At 47.5% G+C, this 23,271-nt stretch overlaps 1 protein-coding gene across 1 annotated transcript in view; it reads left to right on the forward strand.

The window, feature by feature from the left end:
- LOC144891202 (testis-specific serine/threonine-protein kinase 2-like) overlaps positions 1 to 21,918 on the forward strand; it is a 48,081-nt gene extending 26,163 nt beyond the window's left edge. The window contains exons 3-4 of the mRNA XM_078773576.1: positions 17,024 to 17,146; positions 21,745 to 21,918. Coding sequence (XP_078629702.1) covers positions 17,024 to 17,146; positions 21,745 to 21,918 — 297 coding nt within the window. The remainder of the gene's footprint in view (positions 1 to 17,023; positions 17,147 to 21,744) is intronic.
- The last annotated feature ends 1,353 nt before the right edge of the window (positions 21,919 to 23,271 follow it).

The following is a 23,271-nucleotide window of genomic DNA, read 5'->3' on the forward strand; positions in this document are numbered from 1 at the left end:
TGAGGTGCGATGGAGTTTGATAATGGCAGGACCACACGTGATAACGATATGAAGAATGATACCAGGAACAGCACCTGAAAAGAGAGAAAAAACACAAATAAGAATATTTGTAAGTTTATATTAATTTCTGAATTGGTATTTATTTTACGACGTTTGGACGAAGGCAATTCTACCCGTCATCTAACGCCCTTGCATCGGGTGACACAATTGTGAATTCAGAATTCAGTAAACATGGTTCAGTAGGGAAAACCTCAATTTTTCAACCAGGATGAAAAACAAAACTTGCTTCATGCCGGGCCTGGGTTTGAACACACGGCCCTCCAGTTAGTCTGCTGTATCCGGTTTATAGGAAAATCAGATATGATTTCTTTCATTGCCCTATACCACAAACATGTTATACCTAATAATGAAGCCTGCAGAAGTAATGGTAACTTCGCCCCCAAAACTGTCATTTTAGATCATATAAACCACCCTAAAATTGGCCCTTTGGATCTGTACGAATGTGTAGCATTCGTACCATGTTCTGTCCCTTTGGATGATTCAACAGCACCCATACTGCTTGGGTACCTAGTAAGGTCCTAAACCTGCTACATGCATGATTAGAAAAGATGATTTTCGAGAAATGATAGAGTTTGAAATTCCAATGATAAAGTCCAATTTGAAGTTTCAGAAAATTCAAAAACAGACAAATTCCAAAAATTATCTACTACTTTGAGGGGAGGAGCCCATACAATCAGTGTAACAAGTATTGAAAGAATCCACAATGAGCTCTTTGAGAAGATACACTTTGAAAAAAGTTGATAAGACACCGGCAGACAGATGACAGACGATGCCGGACGAATGAGTATCGGAAAAGCTCTGCTGACTATCACCACAGCAGATCTAAAAACTCTCACCAAAGTCAGCAGGTGATGTCAAGCGTTCGGCAAACAACTGTTCGGCAAACAAGTACAAAACTGCACCTGCAAAGAAAAAGTGAATATTCTCATCACCAAAAAACAATATTTTCCATTAAGATCAACATTGAAACAATTGAACTAATCATTCGAGCAGTTCCAACCGCTTGAATATTATTTACACAACTGTATTTATTTGCAAATCGCAGATGTAACTTTTGAGATATCAATTAGCTATTTCATAGGTATATTTATACCACAGGGGAACTAAAAATATAACATACAAGCATAGACACATTCAAAGTACATCGCCCCCACTTCAAATTGAAGGAGCTGTGGCTCCCACGTCGATCGAAAGAATGGACGCGACAAAAAGCTTGAATTCATCTGAGCTGCTTTATTAGAATCCAACACTCAGGCACTCTGGGAAAAACGTTTTACGGTCGGCAATATATATCTATTCCGCCAGGGGGTTTGCCCAGGCCTGGCGCCAGGGGGCGTGGCCCCGCGGGCCGGCTGCGGCCTGGCAAGCCGAGGGCGAGCCTGCCCGGGCGTCCCGACCGAGGCCTGGCAAGTCGAGCGCGGGCCTGCCCGGGCGTCCTGGACGAGCCCGGCCTGGTGATCGCTCCGCGTCCTTGATAGGTGCAAGGCGATTGTGTAACCCCAGCGGCAGCCGCTACACACGTCCCCCCAGAATCGACTTGCACCGGCAGGGTCAACTTGAGGGGGGTCCTGATGACCCGGCCGAAGCGACCCCTGGTGGGTCGTGGGAGGGGGTCCGGTGAGGTGGTGGGCGGTCGAGTGGGGGGCACCGTGGACGGGGGGCGGCCTCGCCGCGGCGGGAGGGCCACCCGTGGTGGGTGGTCGACGTCCACGTGCGCCGGCTTGAGGCGGTCCACTGCAATCCGGTCCGACCTGCCGCCGATGTCGATGACGAACGACTTGTCGTCCCGTCGCAGCACCCGGAAGGGCCCGTCGTACGGCGGCTGGAGTGGCCGCCGATGTGCGTCGTGACGCACAAAAACATACTCCGCGGTGCGGAGTGCTGGGGGGACGTAGGACTGGGGGTCACCGTGGTGGGATGTCGGCACGGGGGCAAACCGTCGGGCGGCCTCCTGGAGGTCCGAGCGCTGGCGAGCTGCGGACCAGGGGCTGGTAGCGTCGGGCACGAATTCGCCCGGGACGCGTAGCACCTGGCCATAGACCAGCTCGGCGGTGGATGCCTGGAGGTCCTCCTTGGGGGCCGTGCGAAGGCCCAAAAGGACCCACGGCAGCCGGTCGGCCCAACCGCCGTCTTGAAGGCCGGCCATGAGCGCGGCCTTCATGGAGCGGTGGAATCGCTCGCACAACCCGTTTGCTTGGGGGTGGTAGGCCGTAGTACGGTGGAGCTTGACCCCCAGGTTGCGGGCGACCGCGCCCCACAGCTCGGAGGTGAACTGTGGTCCGCGGTCTGACGAGATGTCCGCCGGTGCGCCGAAGCGGGCGACCCAGGTGGCGATGAAGGCCTGCGCCACGTCGGCGGTGGTGGTGGAGACGAGGGGAACGGCCTCCGGCCACCTGGTGGTCCTGTCCACCATGGTGAGCAGGTGTGTGAACCCTCGTGATGGGGGAAGGGGGCCCACCAGATCCACGTTGACGTGGTCGAAACGTCGTTCGGGCACGGTGAAAGGTGCCAGCGGGGCCTGGGTGTGTCGGTGGACCTTGGCCCGTTGGCAGGCGGTGCAGGCGCTGGTCCAATCGCGGACGTCCCGACGAAGGCCGTGCCAGACGAAACGCGCCGACACCAGCTTCTGGGAAGCTTTCCGGCCCGGGTGGGAAAGGCCGTGGAGGGAGGCGAAGATGCGGCGTTGCCAGGTGACGGGCACGATGGGGCGAGGCCGGCCTTGGGAGACGTCGCAGAGCAGGACAGTGTCCGCGCAGGGGATGTCGGCCAGGCGGAGGCCCGTGTCCGCCGCCCGGAGGGCTTGCACCGTGGTGTCGGTGGTTTGGTCCGCCGCCATGAGCGCAAAATCCACGCCCAGGTGGACCGCGTTCGCGCTGGCCCGGGAAAGACAGTCGGCCACGGCGTTGTTTTTGCCGGCGACGTGCCGGATGTCCGTGGTAAACTCCGACACGGCGGAGAGGTGGCGCTGTTGGCGGGCCGACCATGGCTCCGTGACCTTGGCCATGGCGTAAACCAACGGCTTGTGGTCGACGAACGCCGTGAAAGGTCGGCCCTCCAGGAGGTGGCGGAAATGGCGGACGGCCAGGTGTAGACCGAGGAGCTCCCGGTCAAACGTGCTGTATTTGAGCTCGTTCGGCCGGAGCTGCCGGCTGAAAAAAGCGAGTGGCTGCCAAACCCCGTTCACCCATTGCTCATGTACGGCGCCCACCGCGTAGTCGGAGGCATCCGTGGTGAGGGCGATGGGAGCGTTGAGCACCGGGTGAGCGAGCAGTGTTGCGTCGGCGAGGGCCCGCTTTGAGCTTTGGAAGGCCGCATCCATTGCTGCGGACCAGGCGATGTCGTGCTTGGCCGGCTTGCCCCGGAGGGCTTCGTAGAGGGGCCGCATGAGTTGAGCAGCGCGGGGCACGAAGCGGTGATAAAAATTCACCATTCCCAGGAATTCCTGCAGGGCCTTTATGGTGCGGGGACGCGGGAAAGTGGTGATGGCCTCGACCTTGGTTGGCAGCGGCACAGCCCCGTTCTTGGTGATGTGGTGGCCCAAAAAATCAACGGCCGTCGTGCCGAAGTGGCATTTGGCCGGGTTGACGATGAGGCCGTGCTCGCTGAGGCGCCCGAACAGTGTTCGGAGGTGGAGGAGGTGCTCGGCCCGGGACGTGCTGGCGACGAGGATGTCGTCCAGGTAAACGAAAAGGAACGGCAGGTCACGCAGCACGCCGTCCATCAAGCGCTGGAACGCCTGAGCCGCGTTCTTGAGACCAAACGGCATCCGCAAGAACTCGAATAAGCCGAACGGCGTGATGACTGCCGTTTTAGGGACGTCGGCCGCCCTGACAGGTACCTGGTGATATCCCCGTATGAGATCAATTTTCGAAAAAATGACCCGTCCCGCCAGACGGGCGGAGAAGTCTTGGATATGCGGGATCGGGTACCTGTCGGGTGTTGTAGCGTCATTAAGACGGCGGTAGTCGCCACACGGGCGCCATCCACCCCCCGGCTTTGGCACGATGTGCAGTGGCGAGGCCCACGCGCTATCGGAGCGCCGCACGATGCCGAGGTGCTCCAACGCGTCGAATTCGGCCTTCGCAACGGCAAGCTTGGCTGGGTCGAGGCGGCGGGCCCTGGCGTAGACCGGCGGGCCCGTGGTTGGTATGTGGTGCTCGATCCCATGCCGTACTGCGACGGCCGAAAACGTCGGCCGCGTGAGGGCCGGGAACTCCGCGAGCAGGCGAGCAAACTCGTTCGCCGCCGGGACGGTGCATGCCAGCTCGGTCGGCGCGGAGCTGCTCAATGTGCATACCAGGGAGCTGAAGGTTTCAGCGTTGATTAAACGACGCCGTTGGACGTCCACCAGCAGTCCGTGTGCGCAGAGGAAGTCGGCGCCGAGCAGAGCCATGGGCACGTTGGCGGTTACAAACGTCCAAGCGAAGCGTTGGCCGCCGAAGCAGAGGGTGACGTTGCGCGGGCCGAAGGTGCGGATAGTCGATCCGTTGGCCGCAACCAAGGAGGGGCCGCAAACCGCGGATTGCCTGTCCTGGTCAGAGGCGGGCATGACGCTCACTTGGGCGCCGGTGTCGCACAGGAAGCGCCGTCCGGACGCTTTATCCGTGATGAACAGTAAGTTGCCCGTGTGACTGTGGCCGGCGTTCATGGCAGGTAATGAACGCCGGCCTGGCCGTTTCCCGACCCGCCGAAGGTGCACGGGGGTCGGCATGTCCGGGCCTTCTGTCCGAACCTGGCATGATAGTAACACCACGCTTGGTCGGGTGGAGGCTTCGGACGTCGTGCTGAACGTGGTCGGCTCGGTATAGCGGCCGCCAATTGCGTCGGCAGTTCGGCCGTCGAACGCGCCGGGTGCTCGGGCGCCATGGATGGTGCATCAGGCGGCGGCGGGTCCCATGTCGCCGCTGCGATGCGCTGTCCCGCGGCGGAGATTTTGTCGGCTTCTCTGGCAAGGGCCCGGGGATCTGTGATCGTCGTGCTTGCCAGGGCGAGGCGTACCGGGTTAGGCAGCTGACGGAGGAACAGCTCCCGGAACAGGAATGCCGGAGAGTGCTCGCCGAGCAGCGAAAGCATGTAGTCCATTCGCTCGGAAGGGCGCGTGTCGCCGAGCTCCGGCAAATCGAGCAGGCGCCGTGCGCGTTCCGCCGCTGGGAGGGCGAAAGCATCGAGGAGAAGCTTCTTAATCGCGCCGTATTTGTCCGCGACTGGCGGGCTCTCGAGGAGGCTCAGGGCGCGGGCTGCGGTGGCTGAACCGAGCGCAGCGACCACGTGGTGGAAGCGGGTGTCGTCCGCCGTGATGCCCCGCAGGGCGAACAGGGACTCCGCTTGTGCGAACCAAACCGCCGCGTGAGCCTCCCAGAAGGTAGGCAGTTTAAGGGCGACTGCCGTGTCCATGTCGGTAGGTCACCAATGAAGGAGCTGTGGCTCCCACGTCGATCGAAAGAATGGACGCGACAAAAAGCTTGAATTCATCTGAGCTGCTTTATTAGAATCCAACACTCAGGCACTCTGGGAAAAACGTTTTACGGTCGGCAATATATATCTATTCCGCCAGGGGGTTTGCCCAGGCCTGGCGCCAGGGGGCGTGGCCCCGCGGGCCGGCTGCGGCCTGGCAAGCCGAGGGCGAGCCTGCCCGGGCGTCCCGACCGAGGCCTGGCAAGTCGAGCGCGGGCCTGCCCGGGCGTCCTGGACGAGCCCGGCCTGGTGATCGCTCCGCGTCCTTGATAGGTGCAAGGCGATTGTGTAACCCCAGCGGCAGCCGCTACAAAATAAATAAATATCCTCCAGCGCGGCATTGCCGGGGCACCTTCGGCCTTCGGCGCCCGACAATACCGCCGTGCAGCTCATAGACACTGTATTGGGAGGGGGCGATGGACAACATATCATAGACAACATATCATATCATAGACAACAGCGGGATATCATAGACAACATATCCTTGGGCGTCCGCTGATGCTGCACCGCGTGCATTGTGTACAAATGCACTTCTGAGGTAAATGTGCACAAATAATACTTCGGAGAGTGACATCGGCGGGCAATGAGATATCGTGTTATATATCGATTTTAGCCCGACAACTCAATGGTGAAAAATCACTTTAAAATTATCTGATCCGGATCCGGATTCGAAACGTCATCAAAATTGAATCACTTCTTTCTTGTCAGACACCCAACAGGTCCACCAAGTTTCGTCCAAATCTGTCCACAACATTTTGAGATATCCCGCTATGTATCGTTTTTGGCCCTATCTCCCAATGGTGAAGAATCACTTAAAAAATGATAGCAGCCGGGTCCGGATCTTCACCAAAATCGAATCATTTCGTCCTTGTCATATATGACATATGCTACCTCTCCGACAGATTCCGTCCAAATCCGCCCACAACTTTTTGAGATATCTTGTTCACAGACAAACAGACAAACAGACATGGGTAACACAGACACAGACACATAACACATCCTTCACCCACCTTCGATAGCAGGGGTAAATATGATTTATGGGTGAATATAATTTATGGGTAAATATGAATTATGAGTGAATGTTATGCCAGTAAATATGGGTAAATATGGCTAAATATTATGCAAGTGACCAAGCGGAGTGTGGGGGAGGGGGGGAGAGGGTGGAGGGGTTGTGGGGAGGGTGAGGGGAGATTTGTAATCGCATCTTTTTGAACTTCTGAATGAAGTGAATGTGTATAAAAAAAGCTTTTCTAAGGTGAATGTGTATTAAAAAAAGCTTTTCTAAGGTGAATGTGTATTAAAAAAAGCTTTTCTAAGGTGAATGTGTATTAAAAAAAGCTTTTCTAAGGTGAATGTGTATTTAAAAAAAGCTTTTCTAAGGTGAATGTGTATTTTAAAAAAGCTTTTCTAAGGTGAATGTGTATTTAAAAAAAGCTTTTCTAAGGTGAATGTGTATTAAAAAAAGCTTTTCTAAGGTGAATGTGTATTAAAAAAAAGCTTTTCTAAGGTGAATGTGTATTAAAAAAAAGCTTTTCTAAGGTGAATGTGTATATAAAATCTCAGTCTAACAATTTCCTCGCGTGCTTTAGTACGGAGCTCCACCAGGGTTAAGACCGAGTGTCTCAGTAACGTCCTTTCCGGCGTCACCATAGCTACGACTGGATGGTGTCAGCAACGTCATTTCCGGCGTCACCATAGCTACGACTGGATGGTGTCAGCAACGTCATTTCCGGCGTCACGGTCACGTGCACCAGCGTTTTGCCTCGTCCGGGGCGGGGTGTAATCGATTTGCTTTTCCATGTATAATGCCAGAGCCCAAGGCTGCGTTATCCAAAATATGATGAACGAGAACGGCACTTGGAACAACGCCCCCGCCAGGCTAAGCAGTTTATGTTTGTATGCACTGATAGACCAGATCTGGATTCGGACCTGAACCAAAATCGAATCGGCTTGTTCCTGTCACCGAACCGACTCATCCACCTAGTTTAGTCATAACACATCCTTAATTTTTTTAATATCATGTTATATATCGCTTTTGGTTTGATCTCTCAATGGTGAAGAATCACTGAGGAAATTAAATAATTCTTGTAGCCGAATCCATGTCCACATCTTCACCAAAATCACATCGATTCTGCCTTGTCACACCCAACCTGTCCACCAAGTTTCGTCCGAATCTGTCCACAATTTTTTGAGATATCCTGCTGTGCATCGTTTTTGGCCCCATCTCCCAATGGTGCAGAATATTTTTTTTGCACCTCCATATCTCCGAAAGTGCTGAATAGAAAAAATTGAGACATGGCTCATTGTAAAGAACTCTCCATGTGGAATAAAATATGTTAATGATGACGTCATACGTCACGTGGTTCGGCCGCCATCTTGGAAAAACCGAAAAACTTTGCATCATCTATCTCCAAAAGTGCTGAACAGAAAAAAAATTGCGACATGGCTCAATGTAAAGAACTCTCAATGTGGAATGAAATATGTTAATGATGACGTCATCAGTTACGTAGTTCGGCCGCCATCTTGGAAAATGGCAAAATTTTGCACCACTATATCTCCAAAAGTGCTGAACAGAAAAAATTGAGCTCATTGTAAAGAACTCTCCATGGGGAATAAAATGTTAGTGATGACGTCATTGGTCACGTGGTTCGGCCGCCATCTTGGAAAAAGTTTGCACCTCCATATCTCCGAAAGTGCTGAATAGAAAAAATTGAGACATGGCTCATTGTAAAGAACTCTCCATGGGGAATAAAATATGTTAATGATGATGTCATCGGTCACGTGGTTCGGCCGCCATCTTGGAAAAAACGAAAAACTCTGCACCTCCACATCTCCAAAAGTCCTGAATAGAAAAAATTGAGGTATGGCTCATTGTAAAGAACTCTCCATGGGGAATAAAATATGTTAATGATGACATCATCGGTCACGTGGTCGGCCGCCATCTTGGAAAAACGGCAAAACTTTGCACCACTATATCTCCAAAAGTGCTGAACAGAAAAAATTGAGACATGGCTCATTGTAAAGAACTCTCCATGGGGAATAAAAGATGTTAATGATGACGTCATATGTCACGTGGTTCGGCCGCCACCTTGGAAAAACCGAAAATTTTTGCACCTCCATATCTCTGAAAGTGCTGAACAGAAAAAATTGAGACATGGCTCATTGTAAAGAACTCTCCATGGGGAATAATATATGTTAATGATGATGTCATCGGTCACGTGGTTCGGCCGCCATATTTGTCCTAAATGGCCGATAAAAAAGTACATTCCGGCAAGTCCTCGGTCTCTGACCGATTTTTCATCTGTTTGTCTGTCTGTTTGCAGCACTACGTCTACACCGTTGCACGTAGAATCGCCAAACTTTGCACACATATTGGTCTTGCCCTCTAATATACTGTGCCCAAATGATGACGTCATCGGTCACGTGGTTCGGCCGCCATCTTGGAAAAACGGCAAAAATTTGCACCACTATATCTCCAAAAGTGCTGAACAGAAAAAATTGAGACATGGCTCATTGGAAAGAACTCATGTTAATGATGACGTCATAGGTCACGTGGTTCGGCCGCCATCTTGGAAAAACCGAAAGAATTTGCACATCTATATCTCCGAAAGTGCTGAATAGAAAAAAATGAGACATGGCTCATTGTAAAGGACTCTCCATGGGGAATAAAATATGTTAATGCTGATGTTATTGGTTCCTCCATTATGACGTCATAATTCGACAAGTACAAAACTTCATCCGATCAAGATGAAATTTCTTGAGCATCATCAAGGAATAAAATAGTTTAGAAAACAAATAATGATGACATCATAGGTCACGTGGTTCGGCTGCCATATTTGTCCAAAATGGCTGATAAAAAAGTACATTCTGGCAAGTCCTCGGTCTCTGACCGATTTTTCATTTGTATATTACTTTTCATTGGCATTCAGAATATGAATACTGTATTTAAATGCAAGTAGATTAAGACAGAGCATCACATTCAAACTAAGAAGGGTGGAGCTGCGAGCCAAGCTCCTCCCCTCACCCTGTAGAAGGGGACTCCTGACCTGGGGCGGCACTCCGTCAGCCAAAACGCCAAAACGCTATTTCTTGTTTTAACCTCAATTTGATTAAGATTTGAGTGTTCATTGTGACGTTGGCCTTCTGTGGGTGAAAATAACGCGGTGCAGTGTATTTGGGGAAAATTGTCCCAGGGGTATGTAATTGTATTAAAATAAAAGGAAAGGCTACACACAAACTTCGATCATATAAACAGTATAATTTTTATATATATATATATATATATATATATATATATATATATATATATATATATATATATATATATATATATATATATATATATATATGTGTATATATATATATATCTATATATGTATATATGTATATATGTGTATATATATATATATATATATATATATATATATATATATATATATATCAGTCACTATGCGACCTTCATATCATCAGTGGAGAACCGCCAGCAAGGTGTCCCATACAGCTGCTGCTGCACCTTGCTGGGAGCGATACGCACCGCCTGCCACGCGGTGACGTTATCTCTGGTATCCACTCATCATAAGGAGTCGACCTGGTTGCGGTTGGGAGTTACTAATAATGGTATCTGTAATCTGGTTCTCCAACCTAATGAGCGGGTCGGTAACCAGGTCGGTAACTGTGAGTTTTGCATGCACTTGTGACAGTATCTGTATTTATAATTCGTAATGACGCACTGCTAGATGGTTCCCCTGGAACTTTGCAGGCAAGGCGGACGTGCATGGCGATGACGTCATGTTGTCCGCTCATTAGGTTGGAGAACCAGATTACAGATACCATTATTAGTAACTCCCAACCGCAACCAGGTCGACTCCTTAGGATGAGTGGATACCAGAGATAACGTCACCGCGTGGCAGGCGGTGCGTATCGCTCCCAGCAAGGTGCAGCAGCAGCTGTATGGGACACCTTGCTGGCGGTTCTCCACTGATGATATGAAGGTCGCATAGTGACTGATATAAAAACCGAAAGGGTCACAGAGTTACAAGTGTATGGAAAGCCTCACTGCGTTGCCCTGATGAAGCCCCAACAAGGGCGAAACCAGGTCGGTAACTGTGAGTTTTGCATGCACTTGTGACAGTATCTGTATTTATAATCCGTAATGACGCACTGCTAGATGGTTCCCCTGGAACTTTGCAGGCAAGGCGGACGTGCATGGCGATGACGTCATGTTGTCCGCTCATTAGGTTGGAGAACCAGATTACAGATACCATATATATATATATATATATATATATATATATATATATATATATATATATATATATATATATATATATATATATATAAAGTTACGCACCGCGGATAAGATGTTGTGTTTGCCGAGCGGATGGCACCGCGGCCGAACAGTTACCCCGACTAACCCGATTCCCGAACGTTGGCCAGATCGCGCCACAGATATTCAATATGGAAAAGACTAAAGCGAAGAATGTGAAGAAGAAGAAAGACAAAGGGTAAGGAATACGAATCTAATTTATTTACTATTTACAACCAAAAGTAACCAAGGAAGAAGGAAAGATAAGAAAATAATTTACAGAAGATATTAGAGACACAGTGCAACGCTAGCTTATACAAACTTAATTAATACCCAGGGACAAGACACACAGAACAAACTCACGTACACAAAAGGATGGAAAGGCAGGAGGTGGATGGCTGGAGGGAGAGGAAGGTCCAACAGGTCCTGCAGCACGATCGGCGCGTTTCGCAGCCGCCGTTCCTTCACGGCCCTGCTCAAAACTGCTGTCCAGGCCCCAAGCTGCTGTTGTTGCTGCTGTGCTGCGGCTATGTGGACGTCGCGTGCTCTTTTCAGGACTCGTCTCTCTCGTCTTGTCAAAGCTCATCTGCTTCTGTAAAAGCTCATCTGGTCCAACCACACAACCCAACAACTCAACACCAACGTCCTTGCGCGCGCGCTTTTATAGCACCTCAGGCGATCAAGCCGCCGGCCTTCAGGACACGCCCATCGGTCAGCTCGCCTCGGCCCTGATTGGTCGGCACGGCCCTCTGGCTCCGCCCTTGATGACGATGGGCAGGCACGCCCTTCTTCCCCGAGCTTAGCACATGCTTAATGGCGGCTTTGGGGCGAAATCAGCAACCACCGCTGTAACAAACCTGGCAAACTGCCCAGTGCGGTTGGCAATGGAGACTTGGAGGGGATGTAGCTGGAAATGGAGATTTTGGGAATGGGAATGAAAGGGGATTTATCTGGTTTCACTTGGTGCAATGGAGTGTAATCTTAATGGAAGACAAGGCCTTACCCTAATACACATAATAAAGATATAACTATCAACAAAGGGGGAAATCTATGATTGGCTGACGTGATTGTTTATGACCTAATTATGGGACGCCCTTTGACCTTATTACATAACTGGAGTAAGGAGGGTCCAGAATAAAGCACTAATAATAAAAAACACAATAAAAAAAAAACACAATCCTCATATCCACAACAATATATATATATATATATATATATATATATATATATATATATATATATATACTGTATACAGTCATGTGAAAAAGTGAGTACACCCATGTAAAGTTTTGACTTTTTCAACATATTTCAACATACAGCTATTTGATCTTCATTTCAACAATATTGACAGATAAAGGTGATATAATATCACAAATATCATGAAACATTTACATTTTGTAGTCCATTGTATAATTTAAATACACATAAATGCAAATTTCGCATGTGGAAAAAGTAAGTACACCCGCACATTTATCACTACTTCAAATACCTAAAATTAGAATCAGGTGCACCAGCTCGGGTGCAAATGATTAGAACATCGTTAGAGAGGATCTTGGAGGAACCTGTCTTATTTAAACCTCAGACATTTAGTTTGGTTTGCTCTTTGTTGTTGAAGTATGCGTCACCATGCCTAGATCAAAAGAGCTCTCTGAGGCCTTCAGAAAGAATGTTATAGATGCCTACGAGTCTGGGAAGGGATTTAAAAAGATCTCCAAGCAATTTGAAATCAATCATTCGACTGTCCGGAAGATCATCTACAAGTGGAGAAGATTCCAAACAACTGCCAACTTGTTCAGGCCAGGCCGCCCCAGCAAGTTCAGCCTGAGAGCAGACCGCAAGATGCTGAAAGAAGTCTCTAAGAACCCCAGAATGTCATCACGGACCTACAGGTAGCTCTTGCCACTGCTGATGTCAAAGTGCACGAGTCTACCATTAGAAAGAGGCTGCACAAATTTGATCTACATGGGAGGTGTGCCTGGAGGAAACCTTTGCTGTCCAGAAAGAACATCAGGGCAAGACTAAAGTTTGCCAATGAACACCGAGGCAAAGACCAGCACTTCTGGAACAATGTGCTCTGGACAGATGGGTCAAAGGTAGAGCTATTTGGCCACAGTACCAGAAGACATGTTTGGCAAAAACCAAAGACAGCATTTGACCACAAGAACCTGATACCAACTGTAAAGCATGGTGGTGGAAATATTATGGTTTGGGGCAGCTTTGCTGCATCAGGGCCTGGGCAGCTCACCATCATAGAATCCACTATGAATTCTTCATTGTACCAGAGGGTGCTTGAGGATAATGTGAAGCCATCTGTCGGAAAGTTGAAGCTCAACTGAAGGTGGACCTTGCAACATGACAATGACCCAAAACATACCAGTAAATCCACCAAGGAATGGCTGAAAAGAAAGAAATGGAGGGTTTTGGAATGGCCAAGTCAAAGCCCGGATCTAAATCCCATCGAGATGTTGTGGGGGGATTTGAAACGAGCTGTGCATGCAAGAAACCCCTCAAACATCGCACAGCTGATAGAATTCTGCATGGAGGAGTGGGCAAAAATTTCTGCCAGTCGATGTCAGAGACTGGTAGACAGTTATAAGAAACGCCTACATGAGGTTGTTTCTGCCAAAGGGGGCAATACCACCTATTAGAGCCAAGGGTGTACTTACTTTTTCCACACGCAAAATTTGCATTTATGTTTATTTAAATTATACAATGGACTACAAAATGTAAATGTTTCATGATATTTGTTATATTATATTACCTTTATCTGTCAATATTGTTGAAATGAAGATCAAATACCTGCATGTTGAAATGTGTTGAAAAAGTCAAAACTTTACACGGGGTGTACTTACTTTTTCACGTGACTGTATACAATCAAGCACACAGCCATGCAATCTCCATAGACAAACATTGGCAGTAGAATGGGCCGTACTGAAGAGCTCAGTGACTTTCAACGTGGCACTGTCACAGGATGCCACCTTTCCAACAAGTCAGTTCGTCAAAGGGGCTCGGCCCCTTTATTTCAGTGAAGGGAAATCTTAACGCTACAGCATACAATGACATTCTAGATGATTGTGTGCTTCCAACCTTGTGGTAACAGTTTGGGGAAGGCCCTTTTCTGTTTCAGCATGATAATGTCCCCATGCACAAAGCAAAGTACATACAGAAATGGTTTGTCAAGATCGGTGTGGAAGAACTTGACTGACCTGTACAGAGCCTTGACCTGAACCCCATTGAATACCTTTAGGATGAGTTGGAACACCGACTGCGAGCCAGGCCTAATCGCCCAACATCAGTGCCCGACCTCACTAATGCTCTTGTGGCTGAATGGAAGCAAATCTCTGCAGCAATGTTCCAACATCGAGTGGAAAGCCTTCCCAGAAGAGTGGAGGTTGTTATAGCAGCAAAGGGGGGGACTAACTGCATATTAATGCCCATGATATTGGAATGAGATGTTCGATGTTCAGGTGTCCACATACATTTGGTCATGTAGTGTATACCGGTATATTGTTGCGGATCTTCGAAGCCCGTTCCCGTTACAAAGGGGAGATTAAACCCCTTTTTCCCCCTGGGTCTTCGAAACCGCGAGACCGAGTCGCCACTTCTGGGCAAATGTGGGAAAGGGTTTCAGGACAAATTCACACATACCTTTGGTACCCATGCCGCAGCGGAAGCGGGGATAGAGCCTCGCACGAGCCACGCTTAATGGAGTACGCCTGAGCGGAATGCGTACCACGTGACTCGTGCTGTTACTTCTCTATTAGAACCCGATTCGAGCGATTCTATTCGTACCATGCGAAGCCAATGATGGAAAAGACAAAACAGTCGAATCAGAAGAAAGAACAGGGTTTATTTGTGCTATTTACAAGGATTGGTAGAAGGAAAGGGACACAGGGCAGAAATTAGTCAGACTGATACTTAAACCCAGACAATGGGCCCACTTACACACACGGGGAGCTGGGGGAAGGATGTTCGCGCGCCAAACGCGCCTGCTCTGGGAACAGCTCACCCGGCGTGGCCCTCTGGCGGTCACGGCACGTATCCCGGCGAAGGCAGGCAGGAGGGAAATCGCGCGTCTGTGGCCCGGTGCGGGTCGTTCTTTACAGCGTGCGATTAATACTGCGCAGAGCGTGGGGAGCAGGGCAAAGTTCGTGTACCACGAGGTAATTCAGTTCATAGGCGATACGACTCAATACGAGGCAATGCTGACGCACGTTCTCAGCTTATCTCATCTCCTCTCAAACTTAAACTCCGAACTCAACTGCTTCGGACCTCAACTGAGGTGGGGGGCTCTGGGCAGGGTTATATCGCCCCGCCCCAGAGTCTCACTTGAATGTTCCAAACCCCGCCTCTGCCGCAGTGGTAAACCACTCCCCTCGATTGGCGGCTCGTGCTTACCGGTCAAGCCTACTCCTCCTGCCCCGCCTTCCTTCGGCCTCGGTCGACTTGTTCAGGCTTGCCGCGTGGTATTTCAGCGCCAATACCAAACCAAAGCGCCATAAGGACACCTAATTTGCACTGGCCTACTCAACGCAAAACTAATACAGGAAAGGACTACGCTTACATTTACTAAGAAATAACTGAACTTAAGCGAGGCTACATGTTGTGGTGTAACTAACTAAGAGGGGAAATTAACCTTTATTGCAAAACCACAACAATATGTTACCAGTGGCTACTGACCCACCACCACAACTATTAATACATTCTCGAATTGCGCACTTAACCTTCTACCCTAACCCTCAATAAATCTCATACAATCATACATTGCTCGACTTTGTTTTAACTTCTTATCTAAACCTTCTGTTCACCTCCCTGACTGCACCCTATTTTTTCTTACCCCTGAGAAATCATCTTCAAAGTGGCAGCTCATAACATCTCGCGTGTGATATCGTCCAGCAAACTATCTGCCCACGATGTACCTGCCACCTGCTTAATCTGAAGAATCGAACGATTCGATGGACACCTAGGTTGACATAGTTCAGGGATAGCACTGATGCCTTTGATTCCTGAACAGAATATAAACTCTCAGATTGATCTTTCTCAAGCAGGACGCTGCATCACAAAGCGCACCGTCCTCTGGATGGGGTGTTAAGCTGGCTGTCCCATCTGCCCGTACTCCCTGGTGGACGTTAACGGTCCCACGGTATATACTGGATACCTTATAAAATTGAGGGCATTGCGCATCGTAACCCCGGCCAAATTCCTGCTCGAAAACCTGGCCGGTCAGAGAGATGGACACTGCCAAGTCAGGTGGATTTGGAGATGTTGGAGCAGCAACGATCTTCAAGGTCAAGGGAGAACGCATCAGAATCTAAAGTCAGGCCTAATGAGACTGGTTAGTAAAAGGCTGTGCCAATCGCTCATGCTCCATGAGCTAATGGACACAAATTAATGTAACAAGGTTCAAGTCCATATTTGAGGACAACTTCAATTGAAATATGTACTTTCAACAAGACAACAAAAATAGTAGAAATATTTATCCTTCTTCCAACATCCTCCCATCCAGGAAGATCCATTAACACTCTTCTCTCGAAGAGTCGAATCGAAATTCTTACTCGAAAAATACGGAACTTCATATATCTGATCTACGACCCTACGCGAGGGAAGAATTACATTTGTGACATCATCGGTCATGTGGTCTGGTGGCCATATTGGATTGAAAATAAAAACAAAACAAAAACTTCTTCTTCTTCAGAAACGCTTAACAGATCGATGCGAAACTTCACACGTATGATCGACTTGCCATTGAGAATATAGCTTGAATTTTTTTTTTCCACATTCACCTTCATTGACAATTTAGCCTTAATGTGCACAAAAGTGGTCGTTCGATATCCCAATAATCAATTAATAAAGCTACAGATAATGGCACAATGTATGGGAGGTAATAGAGTGCAAGGATGACATGGGTACATGGGTCATAATAGTAGCGTGTTCAGTTAACGATGGCATATTTGTTCAGAATGAGCGCACGAGGTGAGACTATGCACTCCAGGGAAATATGTAACATGTAAATTGTTGGTCTGATGATTGCGGCATGTTGGACCTAAAACAACAAAGCAGTTACCTGTGGATAATTGTCATGCATTTTTGAGTCCTGGAACTAAAACGAATTTTCTAAATTCGATGTTCATTATGTATTCCAGATATATTGATGAGTACTGTGCTTGATGGAATTAATGTGACGTTTTATTGTTCATTCTGCAGGCCATTCCATATAACCCGAAAATGTCTGACGTATGGAGCATGGGAGTCGTTCTTTTCGTCATGGTCTGTGGCCGCATGCCCTATAACATTTCAACACCCGATTTGACGTTTCGTATGCAACAGGTTTGTAATTATTAGAGGACATAGTCATCCAATAGTGAGAATAGAATAAATTTATACTCCGTCATCGTGGTGGGCTGGAAGAAATAGGCTAGAGGTACTGAGTGAGCAGTCTAGTCTGGGTTCGAATCTTGGCCTCAACTATGATTGCTGCTTTGCGGGCAAGGGTGTTGTTGCATCAAAAAAAAAGTGCTGTTCCTCGGATGACAACAACCCGGGCGACCTCTATCTGCCAGGATTAATGGACAGACCTTTAAAGATCCCATGATATCTTTGATAAAGAGTTGGCGAGCTATCGCCGGCACTCTGAATAAATTCATGCCCCAACAACTTCCGATCAGTGGGAGGGAGTTCTTGGGAATCCGATTCGTCTTGACATTCCAACGGTGTGGAAGGCATTTTCGAAGAGAAGAGGAGAAAAATATCTCATCCTTACCTGTCTTTCTTCAGTCCCCTCAAGATGGTGCCTTATCCCCAAAGGTCTTTTTTTTGTGTATACAAGATCGAGGATCATGTAGGAGCTAACATTAATCACATAAAAACAAACTGACACATAAAACATAAGATAAAGGGAGCGGGATACAAGATGGGGAGAGGGAAGCACACAAGTACAACAGTAGAGAACAGGGACATCGGGAGATCTGTGGGAGGGAGAGGGCTTGGGGGACGGGGCATGGAAAAGGGGGGTGGGAGAGGTAAAAAAACACATGGACACTGCTAGGACTTCCAGGAAAGAAAGAAGTATTTCACAAAAGTGGATCTGGGGGGAATTAATGGGGGTAGAAAAGGTCAAGGTTTTGGATGGGGGAAGACAAGATAGGGTGGTGAACAGCTGTTTTAAAGATCTGGAGGGAGGAGTGGGATTGAAGAGAGTGAGGGAGTTTGTTCCAGAGGCGGGAGAAAAGAGGAATGAAAGAGTGAAGGTGAGCAGAGAGTCTTGATTTTGGCATTTTCACCATAAGAGGGTTGCTGGCAGATCTTGTGCGACCTGTAGGAATATTTGGGACACAGAGCTGGGGGAGCTAGGCCGGAGAGGAGTCGGTAGAAGACAGAAAGACCACCAACCTGCCTGCGGTGAGTGAGTGAAAGGCCCTCGGAGTTAGCTTCATCGCAGGAGATTCCAATGATTCAAATGGACTAAGATCATTTCAAATTCATAAATAAAATAATTATAATTATTAAGTATCATTATTTCATTAATTATTAGATCATAAATAATTCAAATGGATTCAAATTTAAGTCTACTCTGATCATTTCTTCACCACATCTACAGTAATATCTGTAAGATATTAAAATAAGAGTTTTAAATATGCAGCTCTTTCAGAAAATATTCACACCCCTTGACTTTTTTCACATTTTGTTGTTACAACCTGAATTTTAAATGGGTGAAATATATATTTTTTTGTCACTGATCTACACATTTATAGAAAATTCCCATGTCAAAGCAGGATTTTTTTTTTAGAATTTTTTTCTAAACTGAAAATGAAAAGGTGAAATGTCTTGAGTCAATTCGTATTCAGACCCTTTGCTATGACACTCCAAATTGAGCTCAGGTGCATCCAATTGCCTTTGATCATCCTTGAGATGTCTCGACAATTTGATTGGAGTCCACCTGTGGCAAATTCAATTGATTGGACATGATTTAGAAAGAAACACACCTTTCTATTTAATGTCCCACAGGAGACAGTGCATGTCAGAGCAGAAACTCAACCATAAAGTCCAAGGAACTGTCCGAAGAACTCCAAGATATAATTGTGAGGAGGCATAGACTTTAAGAAGGGTATAAAACAATTTCTAGTGTTGAAAGTTCCCAACAGCACAGTGAGCAACATCATTCGGAAATGGAAAGAATATGGAACTACCCAGACTCTTCCTAGAGCTGTCCGTCCAACCAAATTTACACAAGGACCTTGGTCAGGGAGGTGACCAAAAACCCAATTAACCACAGAGTTCCTTGGCTGAGATTGGAGAACCTGCAGAAAGGACAACAGTCTCTGCAGCACTTCACAAATCAAGGCTTTATGGGAGAGTGGCCAGACGGAAGCCACGCCTGAGAAAAATGCACATGAAAGAACGCCTGGAGTTTACAAAAAGGCACGTGAAAGACCGACAGAATGAGGCAAAATATTCTGTGGTTTGAAGAGATGAAAATTGAATTCTTTGACCTGAATGCAAAGCGCTATGTCTGGCGGAAATCAAGCACATATCACCCATCAAACACCCTATCGTGAACCATGATGGTGGCAGCATCATGCTATGGGGATGCTTTCAGCGGCAGGGACTGGAAGACTTGTAAGGATAGAGTGAACAATGAATGGAGCCAAATGCAGGCAAATCCTTGAGGAAAACCTGTTTCAGAGTACAAAGGACCTAAGACTGTGGCGAAGATTTACGTTCCACCTGGACAATGACCCCAAGCATACAGACAAAGCAACACTGGAATGGCTTCAGAACAAGAACGTGAAACGCCAATGGCTTGATCTCTGATCATCAATTTGGTTTCAGACCTGGTCACTCTACTCTGGACATGCTGCTTCTGCTTTCTCAACAATGGATGGAGGTCCTCAATGCCAAACAGGAAATTAGAGCTGTCTCCCTTGACATATCACGTGCCTTCGATACGGTCTGCCACCCCGCTCTGCTCACCAAACTCTCCTCCTTTGGTATCCATGGAAATCTCCACGCATGGCTGGCTGACTTCCTCTCTAGTCGTAGTCAACGTGTGGCCCTGAAATGGGTTTCTCTCATCTCCTCTTCCTGTTCAGGCTGGAGTTCCCCAAGGCAGTGTTCTGGGCCCTGTGCTTTTTCTGGTCTTCATCAATGATCTCTCTGACTCTCTTGAAAATCCTCTCTATCTCTTTGCTGATGACTCTACTCTCTGTCGCTCCATTCCTCATCCCTCAGATCGGCAGTCTGCAGGCTCCTCACTCTCTGCAGACCTGGACAAAATCACAGACTGGGCAAACAAGTGGAACATGTCTTTCAATCCTGACAAATCTCACACTCTTACTATGTTTCTCCGAAAAGACCGACTGGACAACCCTCCCATCCACTTTCTGAATAATCCTCTCCAAGAAGTTCTGTCGCTCAAGCTTTTGGGTCTCACTATCTGCCATGATCTTTCCTGGGAAAACCACATTTCAAATGTGGCCTCCAAAGCCAGTAGCCGACTGGGCATCCTCCGTCGTGCGAAGTCCTTCCTTGGCATACCTGAGCTCCTCACCACATACAAGGCTTTCATCCGCAGTTCAATGGAATACTGCTCTCCCCTCTGGGCTGGTGCTCCTGCCTCACACCGAACTCGTCTTCACGCTGTTGAAACCAAAGCGTTCAGAATCATTGGAATCTCCCACGATGAAGCTAACTCCAAGGGCCTTTCACTCACTCACTCACCGCAGGCAGGTTGGTGGTCTTTCTGTCTTCTACCGACTCCTCTCTGGCCTTGCCCCCCCAGCTTTCTCTGGGCTCTGTCCCCCAAATATTCCTACAGGTCACACAAGATCTGCCTGCAACCCTCTTATGGTTAAACTGCCAAAATCAAGACTCTCTGCTGACCTTCACTCCTCTTTTCTCCCGCCCCTGGAACAAACTCCCTCACTCTCTTCAATCCCACTCCACCCTCCAGGTCTTTAACACAGCTGTTCACCACCATCTCGTATCTTCCCCCATTCAAAACGTTGATCTTTTCTACCCCCGCTAATTTCACCCCAAATCCACTTTTTTGAAATGCCAACTTCTGTCCTGGAAGTCCTTGTGTTTTATACTTCTCCCCGCCCCCCCCCCCCTTCCCCCAAGCCCTCTCCCTCCCACACATCTCCCTGCTCTCAAATGTTGTTTGTGTGCTTCCCCTTCTCTCCCCATCTTGTCTTCCACTCCCTCTTTTTATATATGTTGTTTGCCTGGTTGATTTGTTTGTGAAATAAATGTTAGCTCTTTCACGAGCCTCGATTCAATATCCAAAAAAAAAAAAAAAAAGTCCTTGAGTTGCACAGCCAAAGCCCAGAATTGAAGATTGCTCTTCACCGACACTCCCCATCCAACTTCAGAGGTTGAGCAAATCTGCAAGTTAGAACAGGAGAAACTCCCCAAACCCAGATATGCAAAGCTGAGACAGACATAACCAAGAAGACTCGAAGCTGTAATCGCTGTTAAAGGCGCTTCTACGAAATATTGACTCAGGGGGCTGAATATATATGTAAATTAGATATTTCTGCATTTCATTTTCAATAAACTTGTAAAAATTCGAAAACATGTTTTCACTTCGTCATTATAGGTTATTTTGTTTATATCGGTCACAAAAAAAAAATCTCAATTCAATCCATTTTAAATTGATGCTGTGACAACAAAATGTGAAAAAGTCAAAGGGTGTGAATACTTTCTAAAGGCACAGTGTGGAGTCCTAGCTTAATGCCCCTCACCCTCTGTACTATATTTAGTGACTGAAAAAGGCATAGCCAAACGCAGATGCATTCAATATATTCCGAATAAATGTTGTTTGTCACCCTCTGCAGAATCACCAACTGAATTTCCCCAGAACGTTTGCAATCCCAATAGGGAGCAAAGACTTGATCCTTAAGTTGCTGCACCCGTGTGCCATGCAGCGTCCCACCATTGCTGAAGTATTGTGTCATTCCTGGATCAGCAATGACTTGACATCTCAAAACGCCGATGAAAGACCAAGCACTTCTGCAAGCACCCCCAACACCGAAGGTCAGGATGAGGCAGAGACCGTGGAAGATGCAGATCAGTCGCAACTGCAGAATCCCACCCCATAAACAGGATTTCAAAATCACACCCAGCATATCAAACACCAAGAAAAACTTCGAGTGAAACCAAAAATGTACAGATGTGTGTTATAATGTGTTCAAATAAATTTTACATTTGGAGGTGACAAAAAAGTTCACGTGTGTTGTCGAGTTACTTACTTCAAAGCTCAGGTGTGTTGTCTTCAAGTTGCCCACTTCAAAGTTTGATACAGGGCAGACTCTTGATTGTAATGCCAAAAACTTTAGTTCATACCAAACCATATTACATATTCTTGAGAGTGATCTGAGAGCCACCTATTTACTAGGTACATAATCATGCCAGTCCATAAAAGCTCACCCTGCCGAAACCAATTTCCCTTTGCTCTCCCTCCTCCCATACCTCCTTCGTTTCCTCTCCCTCGCCCATCATGCTTCCTTTTCTGTTTTCATTTTCTCAATTTAGCTCTCCCTCACCCCACTCCAGTCCAGTGTTACCCCTAAGTCTACTGTCAGAGCTTCTTGAAAAGCTTGTCAAGTTTCATTGCAGTTAGGAACCTATTGGTGTGAATGTCATTAGCTGATGGTGCAAGGCATTTTCCTCTGAGGGGGTTCTTCATGGTGGAAGCACCCGGTCTTCATCTAAGAATGTATAAGTAATGGTGAGTCCAATTAGCGAGTCAGGCAAAACAATGAATTCTCATTGCTCCACATCACAAATAGCTCATTCTGTTTGGAATGAAAGATGAATATTTCGATGGTTCTTGTCCAAACCACATCACACTGGTCACAGGAAGTAAAACAATAGCCCATGATAGTATATATATATATATAGTAATACGTATAGATAGTAATCTCTAGTTACTGTGGTGTATTATGGAAGTTCAATCAGTCGAGGAAAAAAAAAAACATGGTTGGGATGAGATGCCCTCATGAAGTTGGCTGACTTCGTCTTTCAGGGTTAACTAACTAGACCACCACAGTTGTTGGTTTGGGTGCTGTAGTTATACATTATGAAAACCTACAAAAACTCTTAGCTCTTATACGAGCCTCGACTTAGAATACAACAAAGGTCCTAAAACCCAGCAGAAGAGCTTCATACATAATGGAATAAAGGACAGACAAATATGATGCAGGGATACCACCTGTAGGAGAGAGGAGTACTCCATGAGCTATAGACAAAGACCTTCAGACTGAGTAGCTCTGATTTTCCATGGAAAGACTTGGATCGACAGAGCATGCTCAGTCTGCAGCTGGCCTTGGACGTCAGCTTTGCTACATGGATGGCCCAAGAGAGGTCATGGCAGACGGTAAGGACTAGACATTCAACAGACTGAACCTCTTACAGTGGTTGATCATGGAAATAGTTAGGTGGGTTAGTTTAAC

The sequence above is a fragment of the Myxine glutinosa genome, chromosome 3, assembly GCF_964187855.1.
Source record: "Myxine glutinosa chromosome 3, kmMyxGlut1.1, whole genome shotgun sequence".
Classification (NCBI taxonomy): Eukaryota; Metazoa; Chordata; class Myxini; order Myxiniformes; family Myxinidae; genus Myxine; species Myxine glutinosa.